Source organism: Anabrus simplex, chromosome 13 (assembly GCF_040414725.1).
Source record: "Anabrus simplex isolate iqAnaSimp1 chromosome 13, ASM4041472v1, whole genome shotgun sequence".
Classification (NCBI taxonomy): domain Eukaryota; kingdom Metazoa; phylum Arthropoda; class Insecta; order Orthoptera; family Tettigoniidae; genus Anabrus; species Anabrus simplex.
The window spans coordinates 85930254-85944452 of record NC_090277.1 but is presented as its reverse complement, the minus strand read 5'-3'; the positions used below and the strand labels follow the sequence as shown (position 1 = coordinate 85944452).

The window sequence follows — 14199 nt, the reverse complement described above, 5'->3', positions numbered from 1 at the left end:
CAGACTTTGGCAATTGGTGAAAGACACGGGGAAAGGCTGGAGAGACTATTAATGTCATTTCTATTATTCCACTTATCCAAATCCCTTTCATAAGTAGAAAATCATGCAAGCTTGTAGCTTAGCATGACTGTTGATATAATGATCACAGGACCTGTAGTTTAATGTGAAATCCGAACCACTGGGTTGAGTCATTTCCTTTTAAAAATGTCATACTCATAGCTCGGATTCAAATTACGGCCACCTTCGTGTGAAGCTAGTCTTCGTGCCACTGGGGTGTCACGCCCCCTTTCACGTACCTACAAACTACAAAGGTCAAATAAACCCTTGATGATAAAACACGAGTGAACTGTAAATTACCCCGCAGGGAAAGTATAAAACGATAACAATTCCGATAAAATAATTTTGAAAGTTACTGTTCAAAGTTAAATTCGACAAGAAATAAAAATAAAACAGGTATAGAACAAAGACGTTGGTTACTTGACGCGTACACAAACTTACGACAACAACTTGCACGGCAGTTGCTATCATAAGCATATGTTCAACATTAATTAACATTATTAACAAGGTGCAAAAAAAATTCGGGCTCTATTACTCGTTAAAATTCCATGTTGAAGGCAAAGAACAAATCTGCTTAAAAAACTCACCCTCTGCTTTGAAAGACATTTTTTTGATGTTCGTCACCAATTGAAGGGGATTCCAAATTAAGTCACATTGATTCAGTGGTTCTGAATAACCTTGTACTATCCTTATCAGGCCACTTATTTTAAGGACACCTTGATAACCTCTTAAGTTTCTGAATACTTCAATCAACCATTTTTCCAGTCTCCATCACAGTGTAGTATTATGGGCAAACCCGAATAATTGTCTAGGAAGATCATTTTAAAGCGCGAAAGGGACTTATTTAGATTTTTAAGAAATAATCTAATCCAGTGTATACAATTCACTACCGACATCAAGATCGAAGTTTAGCACGGTTTAGCAAATCTCGACCGCAGTGATGAATGTCAATTGTCATATTACAGCTGATTCCTAGTGCTGGTGCTAATGTCTGTGTATAATGGTGCTAATGTACTGAATTATGAGGAGAGAACAAAATTTCATTCAGATATTACAATTATATTTGAGATGCAGAGAAGATGAACTAATGCGATTATAAAAATCGTTCAATTGGAAGGAATATGCCGTAATAGGAGCCTCCGTGGCTCAGCCGGCAACGCGCTGGCATATGACCACTGGGTTCCGTGGTTCAAATCCCGGTCACTCCATGTGAGATTTGTGCTGAACAAGCGGAGGCGGGACAGGATTTTCTCCGGGTACTCCGGTTTTCCCCGTCATCTTACATTCCAGCAACACTCTCCACATTTCATAGCATCTATCATTCATTAATAAATCACTTTGGGAGTGGCGACCCAATCGTACTAATCTATCTGCTTCATTCATTACATCCCTGACTCGGTCATTGACTGGAAACAGGTTGTAGGTTTTCATTTTCATGCCGTAGAGTAACTCTTATATAAACTCCTTGCTAATAATGAGGGTTGGTAACATCGATAACATATTCTGCACGTAGATTTATTCTTTGAAATACACTGAATCAAAATGGCTAGGGGAAGCAGTGCCGGATTTGACAGGCATATTACAATATTTTCACCCGAAGGGAGATTATATCAAGTTGGTAAGATTATTTCAATTATGGGCTTCTACAACCAAGATATTTTTCATAAATGAATAGGAATGATTGAAAGTTGCTTTGGGTAGTTTTGTGCTAGGTATGCATGATGACTTGCTGTATCATCAACCTAACCTCACTAATGTTGTTTATCGCTGATCGTTCTTATTTTGAGTGCATGTTTGCGGGTAATGAGTACTCTATACATTCTAAATTATCGTCATATTATTGTTTACTTAATGCATAGTACTTGAGTTCTATGTCTATATTAGCTTCTTGATATTTATAGACACTCCAGAGGATTGAAAGCATTTTCTTCAAGGGGTATAGTAAATTTTCCTCAAAATTTTTTGGTCGGTTGTAGGTGAAGTTAAGGACATTAAAAAAGAATATTGATAGTGCTTGAAACGGGAAATAATTTGCTGTTCATAATTCCGTATCATTCTCATTGTTTTTTTCTTGGGGCTTTACAAAATTTTTGCAAGCTGTAATGGTATGAATACTCTTCTCTAGAAGGTTATAACTGGCCTTTAGGGAATATGATTTGTAGCTTTATTATCCATGTATTCTCATTTAATTCATACATCGGTTAGATGAGTCGATTTCTTTCAAACCGGGGTGAATGTGATATAAGGGCCATTACTTCATGCTGCCTCCTTTATCGAATTGGAAATTTATGTAACTGAAGTGGGCATAGGTGCCCTTTTAAGTTATCTCGTCTGTAGTTCATAAATTTCCTGTATGGTATGTGTCCCTTTTCTTTACAACTAAGCCCTCATGGTAAGGTAGTTTGCTTGCTCTCTGAACTTCATTAGGGCCTCTATTTGTGTAGGAAACTTCGGAAATTGAATAAAGGATTTTTGAGTAAGAAATGTGGTATAATAAATCTAACATTTTTTTAAACTGCCCTTGCACAGGTGGTGGCTTAAGGCAGTAATAGATTTGAAATGATTGATGCAACTAAAGATTAGCTGCAGTCGCTTAAGTGCGGCCGGTATCCAGTATTTGGGAGATAGTGGGTTCAAGCCCTACTGTCAGCAGCCCTGAAGATGGTTTTCCGTGGTTTCCCATTTTCACACCAGGCAAATGCTGGGGCTGTAAAGGCCACAGCCACTTCCTTCCCACTCCTAGCCCTTTCCTGTCCCATCGTCGCCTTAAGACCTATCTGTGTCGGCGTGACGTAAAACAACTAGCAAAAAAATAAAAAAATAAAAATTAAAATTACCCGTCGTTCCTGTGATCTCTGAAGTTCCTGGATTTATTATGACTTTTGGTTGGAGGTTTAAGGTTAGGTGGATGCCCTTCATGATTTCTCAAATGGATTTTCACACCTGGGATCCACCAGGGTTTCAAACCCGGCCTTTCAGGTTGTAAGGTAGCTGCTTAGTCACTGTGTTTATCACACCCCTTCTACAGAATACATGCGGTACTCGTGACTATTTATTTATTTAATTATTTGGTATTGGTAAAGAAGGTAATAGTTACCATTTTACTGATAGACTCTCTTAAATAGTACAAGATACGTGGAATTTCAAGGGGTTAGATTTTGCTCAGGTATGTGTGTACCTGGCTGAGTAGCTTAGACAGTGGAGCGCTAGCCTTCTGAGTTCATTTTGGCTGATTTGATCTTGGCTCAGACAAGTAGTATTTGAAGGTGCTCAAATATATCAGCCGTATACGGTATATAACATGACAAGTTGAAGTAAGACTCTTGAAGCCAAGTGATACAAGCGCTAGTTCTATCAGCTGGGGTGACAGAGAGGGCAGGATGATTAAGGGTATACTGTGAATGCACTGTTGCCATCTCTCACCCTTCACTATGAAGAACTTTGTTTTTAGCATGTGCCATTACTTAATGCATGGAGAGAATATACTTCTGATAGGATAAAATATCACATTCCCATAAAGAAGTTGGCGAAAATCTTGCATTCAGTACAGTGCAACACTAAGCGTACAAGATCCAGCAGCACTGGTTATTTAGACCTCAGTGTTGCCAAGCCGTGCACAGTGATGAAGGACGGAGCTAGACCACTTCAGTACTGGCTTAATGGAAACTTCTTCTATGAGAGCTACGAGAACAGTGACTGCAACATTGGGCTATCTCCAGTTCGATTGGTTTGTCGCACGACAGTCTCCTGAAAAGATTAGAAAGCTATTGATCTTGCATGAATAGGGGCAGGAGGGAGTTGTTCAAAGTTTGCATTTCACTTAGAGTTCAACAAGACGCCTCGGATAATCTGACTGTAATGAATGAGGGAGCTTCAAGTAGTTGGTGGAAACTGTTGGTTACATACTTATTGACCCTTAATGAGTCACGCACAGTCTTAAACACTGGGTATGAAATTTACAATTCCTCCTCAAAACTTTATCTAACATTAAAAAATCAGCATTAGAAATGACTAAATGCACATTGACTTTGTGTTCAAGTGCACTCATGCTTGCTCATACACGAGGGCGCACTTTTCTTCACCTAACTTATATAACATGTCCTCGGACACTCTAAGCACTAAAAGCCTAGCCTAGCAGAATGACTAATTACTCAACACGGTCATTTAAATACAGGCAGGCCACTGCCCCCCTCCCCCATAACAGCTCTCTGTAAACAAATAGATGTTGCTTTTCTGAGAAAATTCCTCGAAAGTAACATTCACATCAACCCTTTCAGCCACTTAGAACTGAACTACCGTTCCGCTCAAAGAGGTCAAGGTGTGTCCTCCACTTGCAAGACTTCTTTATTTGTTCTGCTCGACTATTGAATGAACTGTCACCACAAACAAAAGAACTACCTGCTAACATTTTTTATGAAGAGGTAAAAACAATGTGTGTTGTTGTGTTTGAGTCATCAGTCCATAGACTGGTTTGATGCAGCGCTCCATGCCACCCTATCCTGTGCTAACCTTTTCATTTCTAGGTAACTATTGCATCCTACATCTGCTCTAATCTGCTTGTCATATTCATACCTTGATCTACCCCTACCATTCTTACCACCTACACTTCCTTCAAGAACCAACTGAACAAGTCTCTGGGTGTCTTAAGATGTGTCCTATCATTCTATCTCTTCTTCTTGTCAAATTTAGCCAAATCGATCGCTCACCAATTCGATTCAGTATCTCTTCATTCGTTATTCGATCTATCCATCTCACCTTCAGCATTCTTCTGTAACACCACATTTCAAAAGCTTCTATTCTTTCTTTCTGAGCTAGTTATCATCCATGTTTCACTTCCATACAATGTCACGCTCCACATGAAAGTCTTCAAAAACATCTTTCTTATTCCGATATCAATGTTTGAAGTGAGCAAATTTCTTTTCTTAAGAAAGCTCTTCCTTGCTTGTGCTAGTCTGCATTTTATGTCTTCCTTCTGCCATCGTTAGTTATTTTACTACCCAAGTAACAATATTCATCTACTTCCTTTAAGACTTCATTTCCTAATCTAATGTTTCCTACATCACCTGCCTTCGTTCGACTGCACTCCATTACTTTTGTTTTAGACTTATTTATTTTCATCTGGTACTCCTTACTCAAGACTTCATCCATACCATTCAGCAACTTCTCGAGATCTTCTGCAGTCTCAGATAAAATAACAATATCATCGGCAAATCTCAAGGTTTTGATTTCCTCTCCTTGGACTGTGATTCCCTTTCCAAATTTCTCTTTGATTTCCTTTACTGCCTGTTCTATGTAAACATTGAAAAGCAGGGGGGAGGGGGACAAACTGCACCCTTGCCTCACTCCTTTCTGAATTGCTGCTTCTTTTTCAAAGCCCTCGATTCTTATCACTACAGCCTGATTTTTATACAGATTGTAGATAATTCTTCGTTCTCGGCATCTGATCCCTACCATCTTCAGAATCATAAATAGCTTGGTCCAATCAACATTATCGAATGCCTTTTCTAGATCTACGAATGCCATGTACATGGGCTTGTCCTTGATTCGATCCTCTAAGATCAGACGTAAAGTCAGGATTGCTTCACGTGTTCCTACATTTCTTCTGAAGCCAAATTGATCTTCTGCCAACTCAGCTTCAACTTGTTTTTCCATTCTTCTGTAAACAATATGTATTAAAATTTTGCAGGCATGAGATACTAAACTAATGGTGCGGTAGTTTTCACACCTGTCAGCACCAGCTTTCTTGGGAATAGGTATAACAACATTCTGCCGAAAATCGGATGGGATATCTCCTGTCTCATACATCTTGCACACTAAATGAAATAACCTTGCCATGCTGGTTTCTCCTAAGGCAGTCAGTAATTCAGAGGGAATGTCATCAATTGCAGGTGCCTTGTTCCTATTTAGGTCACTCACAGCTCTGTCAAACTCTGACCTCAAAATTGGGTCCCCCATTTCATCAGCATCAACAGCCTCTTCATGTTCCAGAACCAAATTATCTACATCTTTACCTTGATACAACTGTTGGTGGATATGCTCCTGCCATCTTTCTGCTTTGTCTTCTTTCCCTAGAAGTGGCTTTCTATCTGAGCTCTTAATATTCATACACCTAGATTTCCCTTCTCCAAAGGTTTCCTTGATTTTCCTGTATGCAACGTCTACCTTTCCCAGGACCATACAGCCTTCGACATCCTTGCATTTCTCCTTCAGCCATTCTTCCTTAGCTACCTTGCACTTTCTATCCACTTCATTCTTTAATCGCCTGTATTCTTTTCTGCCCTCTTCATTTCTAGCATTCTTGTATTTTTGTCGTTCATCAATCAGGTCTAGTATCTCCCGAGTTTTCCACTGATTCTTAGTTGATCTTTTCTTCCTTCCTAACATTTCTTCAGCAGCCCTACTGACTTCATTTTTCATGACTCTCCACTCTTCTTCTATAGTGTTTCCTTCAGGCTTTTCATTTAGTCCTTGTGCAACATGTTCCTTGAAACAATCCCTCACACTCTCTTCTTTCAACTTGTCTAGATCCCATCTTTTTGCATTCTTTCCTTTCTTCAATTTCTTCAACTTCAGATGGCATTTCATGACCAACAAGTTGTGGTCAGAGTCCACGTCTGCTCCTGGGAAAGTTTTGCAATCCAACACCTGGTTTCTGAATCTCTGCCTAATCATAATGAAGTCTATTTGATACCTTCCAGTGTCTCCAGGTTTCGTCCACGTATACAGCTGTCGTTTGTGGTGTTTGAACAAAGTATTGGCAAGGACTAAATTATGATCAGTGCAGAATTCAACCAGCCGACTTCCTCTTTCGTTCCTTTGTCCCAATCCAAATTCTCCTACTGTACTACCATCTCTTCCTTCGTCTACCACTGCATTCCAGTCTCCCATCACAATTATATTCTTGTCACCTTTTACATATTGTATTAAATCTTCTATCTCCTCATATATTCTTTCGATTTCTTCATCATCCACTGAACTAGTAGGCATATAGACCTGCACTATTGTGGTGGGCATTGGTTTGGTGTCTATCTTGATGACAATAATTCTTTCACTATGCTGGTCGTAGTAGCTTACCCGCTGGCCTATTTTCTTATTCATTATTAAACCAACTCCTGCATTTCCCCTGTTTGATTTTGTGTTGATAATTCGGTAGTCGCCTGACCAAAAATCTTGTTCTTCCTGCCAGCGTACTTCACTTATACGAACTACATCTAACTTTAGCCTATCCATCTCCCTTTTCAGATTCTCTAACCTACCACAACGATTGAACTTCTAACATTCCACGCTCCGACTCGCAGAATGTCAGTATCCATCTTCCTGATGATCGCCCCCTCTCGTGTAGTCCCCACCTGGAGATCCGAATAGGGGACTAGTTTACCTCGGGAATATTTTACCCGGGAGGAAGCAATCATCAGTACACCATTCATACAGAGAGAGCTGCATGTCCTCGGGAGGTACTTATGGCTGTAGTTTCCCGTTGCTTTCAGCCGTTTAGCAGTATCAACACAGCTAAGCCATGTTGAGTATTATTACAAGTCCGTATCAGTCAATCATCTAGACTGCCGCCCTTGCAACTACCAAAAGGCTGCTACCCCCCTTTCGATGATATATAAAGAAATGTTCTGTACATACCGTAATATAATTTTCTACTGTGTGAATGTTCAGTATGCCTGGGAGGATGGCTGAAAGTTTGTGATCCCGAGTGAGTGAGACTGAATGTGGGTATTGAAATGAAATGGCATATGGCTTTTAGTACCGGGAGTGTCCAAGGACAAGTTCGGCTCGTCAGATGCAGGGTCTTTTAATTTGATTCTGTAGGCGACCTGCATGTCGTGATGAGGATGAAATGATGATGAAGACGGCACATACACCCAGCCCCCGTGCCAACGAAATTAACCAATTAAGGTTAAAATTCCCGACCCTGCTGGGAATCGAACCCGGGATTCCTGTGTCCAAAGGCCAGCACGCTAACCATTTAGCCATGGAGCCGGACTATGTGGGTATTGAATGAGCCGGTCTAGCTGAAGCATATGTGGGGATTCGAGTGTGTGTGTGTGTGTGTGTGTGTGTGTGTGTGTGTGTGTGTGTGTAGAAATACTTGAATGTTTAACAGGTCTTATGAATATTATGTAAATAATACATCTGTGTAAATACGGGAACTGTATATAAGCACATTCTGTAGACTATAATTGTATTCTTTTTAAATATGGTAATTTTAAGTGGGGATGGAGGCATATTCGTATATGTGGGGCTATGTCCTTTCTCCATTCACCATCCCTAAATTGTATCTACAAAATGTGGAAATTAAATAATAATAATTAAATAAATAAAAAATGTAGCTAACTTTAGATGGCAGTGGAGGTAGTGTGATTTTATGTTGTCAGTAAAGCGTTAAAGTAGATTTTCTCTGCTACAAATAATATTTCTTTTTTGCTTTACAGAATATGCTTTCAAAGCCATCAATCAAGGAGGGCTGACATCTGTAGCTTTGAAGGGCGCAGATTCTGCCGTGGTTGCAACACAGAAGAAAGTTCCGGTCAGTACAATTTCTTTATTAATGTATTTTGATGAAAAGAATGTAAATATCTTTTAAGTTAAGCTGGAGAAGGGGATATGTTATCTGCAAAAAGTCCTTTGGTTTTGAGTAACGGTATAGCAGAGTTGAAACGATTACTTGCAGACTTTTTAGTGATAGATGGACACACTAGTGCTGAAACGCTCGACCTCGGCAATCTTCGAGACCCGGTAAGGGAACCCACCTCTAGCGCCTCAAGCGCCACAAAAATAATTGAATTTCATAGTAGTACAAACATGATGGCCTTAACATAGGTGCTGAATTTTGTATAAAAAGTTTTTAAAAAAATTATAGCTGGACTAAGATTTTTAATGACATTAAGCATTCACTATATGTACTTTAACCCTAGAATCGGCAAGCATTGATGAATCAACGGTTTGCCCATTTTTGTAGCGGCAGGGTCAATTCTTCGATGCGTTTTTATTTCTTTGTTCAGTAGCATCTTGGAAGGGAGGGTGCGATCAGTCGTTGAGGGGATGTTGGATGTAGACCAGTGTGGTTTCAGACCACAGAGAGGCTGTCAGGATCAGATTTTCAGTATGCGCCAGGTAATTGAAAAATGCTATGAGAGGAATAGGCAGTTGTGTTTATGTTTCGTAGATCTAGAGAAAGCATATGACAGGGTACCGAGGGAAAAGATGTTCGCCATACTGGGGGACTATGGAATTAAAGGTAGATTATTAAAAGCAATCAAAGGCATTTATGTTGACAACTGGGCTTCAGTGAGAATTGATGGTAGAATGAGTTCTTGGTTCAGGGTACTTACAGGGGTTAGACAAGGCTGTAATCTTTCACCTTTCCTGTTCGTAGTTTACATGGATCATCTGCTGAAAGGTATAACATGGCAGGGAGGGATTCAGTTAGGTGGAAATGTAGTAAGCAGTCTGGCCTATGCTGACGACTTGGTCTTGATGGCGGATTGTGCCGAAAGCCTGCAGTCTAATATCTTGGAACTTGAAAATAGGTGCAATGAGTATGGTATGAAAATTAGCCTCTCGAAGACTAAATTAATGTCAGTAGGTAAGAAATTCAACATAATTAAATGTCAGATTGGTGATACAAAGCTAGAACAGGTCGATAATTTCAAGTATTTAGGTTGTGTGTTCTTCCAGGATGGTAATATAGTAAATGAGATTGAATCAAGTTGTCGTAAAGCTAATACAGTGAGCTCGCAGTTGCGATCAACAGTATTCTGTAAGAATGAAGTCAGCTTCCAGACGAAACTATCTTTACAGCGGTCTGTTTTCAGACCAACTTTGCTTTACAGGAGCGAAAGCTGGGTGGACTCAGGATATCTTATTCATAAGTTAGAAGTAACAGACATGAAAGTAGGAAGGATGATCTCTGGTACAAATAGGTGGGAAGAATGGCAGAAGGGTACTCGGAATGAAGAGATAAAGGCAAATTTAGGAATGAACTCTTTATTTCATTCGGTGGTGGGTTCATGTGAGGCGAATGGAGGAGAATAGGTTACCTAGGAGAATAATGGACTCTGCTATGGAGGGTAAGAGAAGTAGAGGTAGACCAAGACGACGATGGTTAGACTTGATTTCTAACGATTTGAAGATAAGAGGTATAGAACTAAATGAGGCCACAACACTAGTTGCAAATTAAGGATTGTGGCGATGTTTAGTAAATTCGCAGAGGCTCGCACACTGAACGCTGAAAGGCATAACAGTCTATAATGTATGTATGTTCAGTAGCGCTATTCTGCTAACAGATGGTGTGACGTCTTGTCTCTTGATCCTAGAAGTTTACAGACGCTTCTTACTAATATTTCGTCATAGAAACAATCTCTTTGTATATGTTTCCTTGGAAACAAATGAGCGACTCGCTGCTGTACGAACCAAAACATTGTGTAATGACGCTGTACTTGTTATCACTACCGCTCTTATTTTGAGGCTGTAATTATATGTATTGGCGAGTTAAAAGTGCACCTTTGTTGTTGTTATTTCCGTGTACATTTTTGTTTTAGATTGTTTGTACTGCTGTATTAACATTTATTATAACACAAGTTCGTGCACCCGCTTAGGTTATAGGCCTAACATGGCTTATATATGGGAAAATATATTTTTTCTTTCCAATCAAACAAATATTATTGCATAGACTTGAAACTTTCACGTGTATTATATATATATATATGTGCACCATTTTGTATATTGATTTTGTGTTTTCATGTTTAATCTCGTATTTTACGTTGTTAAAATTTTCATATTGCTAATGAAATAATAATTCACCATTTTGAAGCCTCGGTTTCTTTTCTTATGAAGTCTCACTGAAAAGTTAACGTTACCATCTAAATCTGTGGTTTATTAGCATTCCAACAATATTAATTATGAAATTTATTTCTTGTGGTATAAGATCTGTCTGTGTCTGTGCGACGTAAAACAAATAGTAAAGTATATGACTGTGACGTGTTGTTTCTTTGCAGGACAAGCTCCTAGATTCCTCCACTGTGACCCATTTATTCAGGTTAACGGATTCCATTGGTTGTGTAATGACTGGGATGATAGGTAAGTTGATAAGTGTTTTTTATAGCTCCCTCTGAGGATCGGTGGTAGAGTGTCTGTCTCTAGATCTCAAGATTGTGAGTTCAAACCTGGGAGAGGTTGATAGATTTTTTAAGAGCAGGGAAATGTCCATTCAACACTCCATGTCATACAATGTTGGCATGTAAAAGATCTGTGGTGACACAGCTAGTGTTTACTTAACTAAATTAATTAAAACTCTGCCATAGATCACTTGGGAGATCTGGTGTACTCTGCCATCTTGTAAAGTAAAACAAATGTTGAAATTCAGTTGCAGGTAATGTAGATGGCATCACATTAAAATGCCTGCACACATGATTATATATATTATTTTTGTTGGATTATATCACCTCCGTTCCTTCTTCGTAATCTATAGTATTGTGATCCCAGTCATCTCCTTCCTTTCCCTTCTTCAGAATCAGTAGAATCATGCTTTCCATTAATGCTTCGGCTTCTCTGAATCAGATGGCGTGATGTGGGTATTCTTGGTTAAAAACTTTGTATGTGTCTTGCATTGTGATGCACATGAGTCTTTTTTTTTTTAAATTTTTGGTCAGAACTGTCCTTTACGGAGATAAAATCTCTGGCTTGAGGAGATGACCAACTGATATAATCCGGATTGAGAAATATAAGAACATCTTGATTTGGGAGTGAAGATTTCCTGCGCTTGCCGGAGGTAGATGAACTTACACAAAATTTTACACTCAGCACAGAAACAACTTGCCGTTTCTTCCGCGGACTTGTTGGTAAAGCCTGATCCGAATGCTTTCCGCATTGTTTGTATGCATTTATAACTAGACGTTGGCGTACTCGACTCTGCAATTGATGTTGATGGTTGTGTTGTTGGACTTGAACAGGAAGTAACTGTTGATAAGCCCTGAAGTTTTTTCTGAGCTCTGCGTTTCTTCACCGATTTTTGTACCCGTTGGCGGCGTACGCGTAACTGGGCAGCTGTCATCTTTCTTCTCGTGATACCGTTTACAATGTTGCTTGTAAGTGGCATTATTAAATATCCCCTCTGTGTGAACGCTGATTGCTATTCTCAAATACGTCCTTTACTAGTGAGTGTGACGCTGAAACTGAATCCTGTCGGCAGCATGTTGCGGCAGCGGGGAACTTCCCGGTCGCCTGCTTGCAAGAACGCCGTAAACGCAACTTATTTTACTGTCAGCTTCGTATGAATCCTTTTGAAATTTTAAACGAATGTTAGAGCAGCTTGAAAGGGTGTGCAGTATTGGCTTTGCATACTCAGTTTTATTCAAAATTGAGCCACACACTTTTTGTCTACAGAAACTTTTGTACCTTTCTCGTTGTGTGTTTACACGGCCTGCAGCAGTAAATTCGTTGCTTTATTACACTATATAAACTGTTAATAACCTAAATAAGTACTTCACTGTGAAGAGAAAGAGCATTAGAATTAACATTTACTATAATTATTTTCCTAACTTTTCATCATAATAAACAGGAATTCCTAAAACTATTGAGAAATATCAAATGAATTTAGCCTCTACATAAATATTCAAGTAAGCACACAATAATAACTGAAAGACATCAATAAATTAATACTTTTCATAACTTTTCATCATAATAAACAGGAATTCCTAAAACTATTGAGAAGTATCAAATGAATTTAGCCTCTACATAAATATTCAATTAAGCACACAATTAATAACTGAAAGACATCAATAAATTAATACATATCATAAAATTAATAAAATGTCATGTTTTATCTATCATAAAAACAAATTGTTGAGTTTTATCTTAAACTTTACTTTTTCTTACTTGGGGGGACTATTCTCTGAAATCAGCCTTCTTCATCCATTCCCCTTTCCAGATTCTCTCTGGGTAGGGTACCAAAGCCCTCCACCTTACTTGATCTTTCCACCATTTCTCTACTAGTACTTTATTGCTATCGACTCCTCTATTTGCAATACAGTCTACAACAGAGCTCCTCTATCTCATTCCAGGTCGTCCCCTAGGCTTCTTTTCAGTCTCTGTATCCATAAATGTTTTCTTTGGTATTCTCTCTCATGGCATTCTCATGTGTGTCCAAACAATTTTAGCTTTGCTATATCAATCTCTTCTTGAAGTTTATACACTCCCGTGCTTCTCCTTATATCCTCATTTCATATTCTATCTCATCTTGTCTTCCCTGTATGCTCCTCAAGAACCTCATTTCAGCTGCTTGTATCTTGATTTGGTTCTGCTCAGTCAATGTCAAATATTACAGATTCCCTATGGGAATCAACATCTGTATCAGCTGAAGCATAGGTCGGTATAGTTTTATAATAGGACGAGTATAAAACCTAGCACATCATTGGCACAGCTTTGTTCCATATAATGTCTCTCGTACACTAGTAGAAACTTGCAGAATGCAAATTTTAAATAATGTGGTTGACAATACACTTTGTCTCGATCCTGCCTTCACTTCACGGAGCAAGGTGGCTATGCAGTTAGGGTCGCGCAGCTGTGAGCTTGCATTTGGTATATGGTGAGTTCGAACCCCACTGTCGGCAGCCCTGAAGGTGGTTTTCTTTACTTTAAGGCCACAGTCGCTTCCTTCCCACTCCTAGCTCTTTCCTATCCCATCGTCATCATAAGACCTATCTGTGTCAGTGCGACATAAAAAAGTAGTAGTCTTCACTTCGAACCCCTCGTTTGGCCTAACTTTGTTCTTACACAGCTTTCACTATTTTGGTACAGAACTTTGATCCTTTGAATTATTTCCTTATTTGTTTGTTGTTCTTCCCAAGTCCTGCACACTAAATAACTTGGGACACTGTCATGTTTCTTCAACATTGCCCTCTTCAACTTCATTGTCTCTCATCAGGGCCAAATTCTCCTACAAACACTTTTTTTTACTGTTCCCGGCAAACTCGTTTCTGCTTCCCAGCTTCATCAGCACTCATTGAGGGGTTATTTTGACAGATCTTCAGTCTTGAGGTGTGAAGCATCACTTGTTAGGTAACCCATTAGGATCCTTTTCTTTTTCTGAGTTTGTCCTATTTTCCCTGTCTTTTACAACCTGTGTTCATCTTT

At 39.2% G+C, this 14199-nt stretch overlaps 2 protein-coding genes across 5 annotated transcripts in view; one reads left to right on the top strand and one right to left on the bottom strand.

Annotated features, from left to right (window-relative positions):
* Positions 1 to 1278, bottom strand: part of Galt (Galactose-1-phosphate uridylyltransferase) — a 38281-nt gene extending 37003 nt beyond the window's left edge. The window contains exon 1 of one of the 4 annotated variants that reach the window (XM_067157394.2): positions 1183 to 1278. In XM_067157394.2, coding sequence (XP_067013495.1) covers positions 1183 to 1225 — 43 coding nt within the window. In that variant the 5' untranslated portion in view covers positions 1226 to 1278. The other 3 variants (XM_068230186.1, XM_068230187.1, XM_067157395.2) reach the window with 3 other exon arrangements.
* Positions 1279 to 1545: 267 nt separating this feature from the next.
* Positions 1546 to 14199, top strand: part of LOC136885032 (proteasome subunit alpha type-6) — a 36811-nt gene continuing 24157 nt past the window's right edge. Inside the window, exons 1-3 of the mRNA XM_067157417.2 lie at positions 1546 to 1675; positions 8499 to 8593; positions 11064 to 11145. Of these exons, the coding sequence (XP_067013518.1) occupies positions 1600 to 1675; positions 8499 to 8593; positions 11064 to 11145 (253 nt within the window). The 5' untranslated portion in view covers positions 1546 to 1599. The remainder of the gene's footprint in view (positions 1676 to 8498; positions 8594 to 11063; positions 11146 to 14199) is intronic.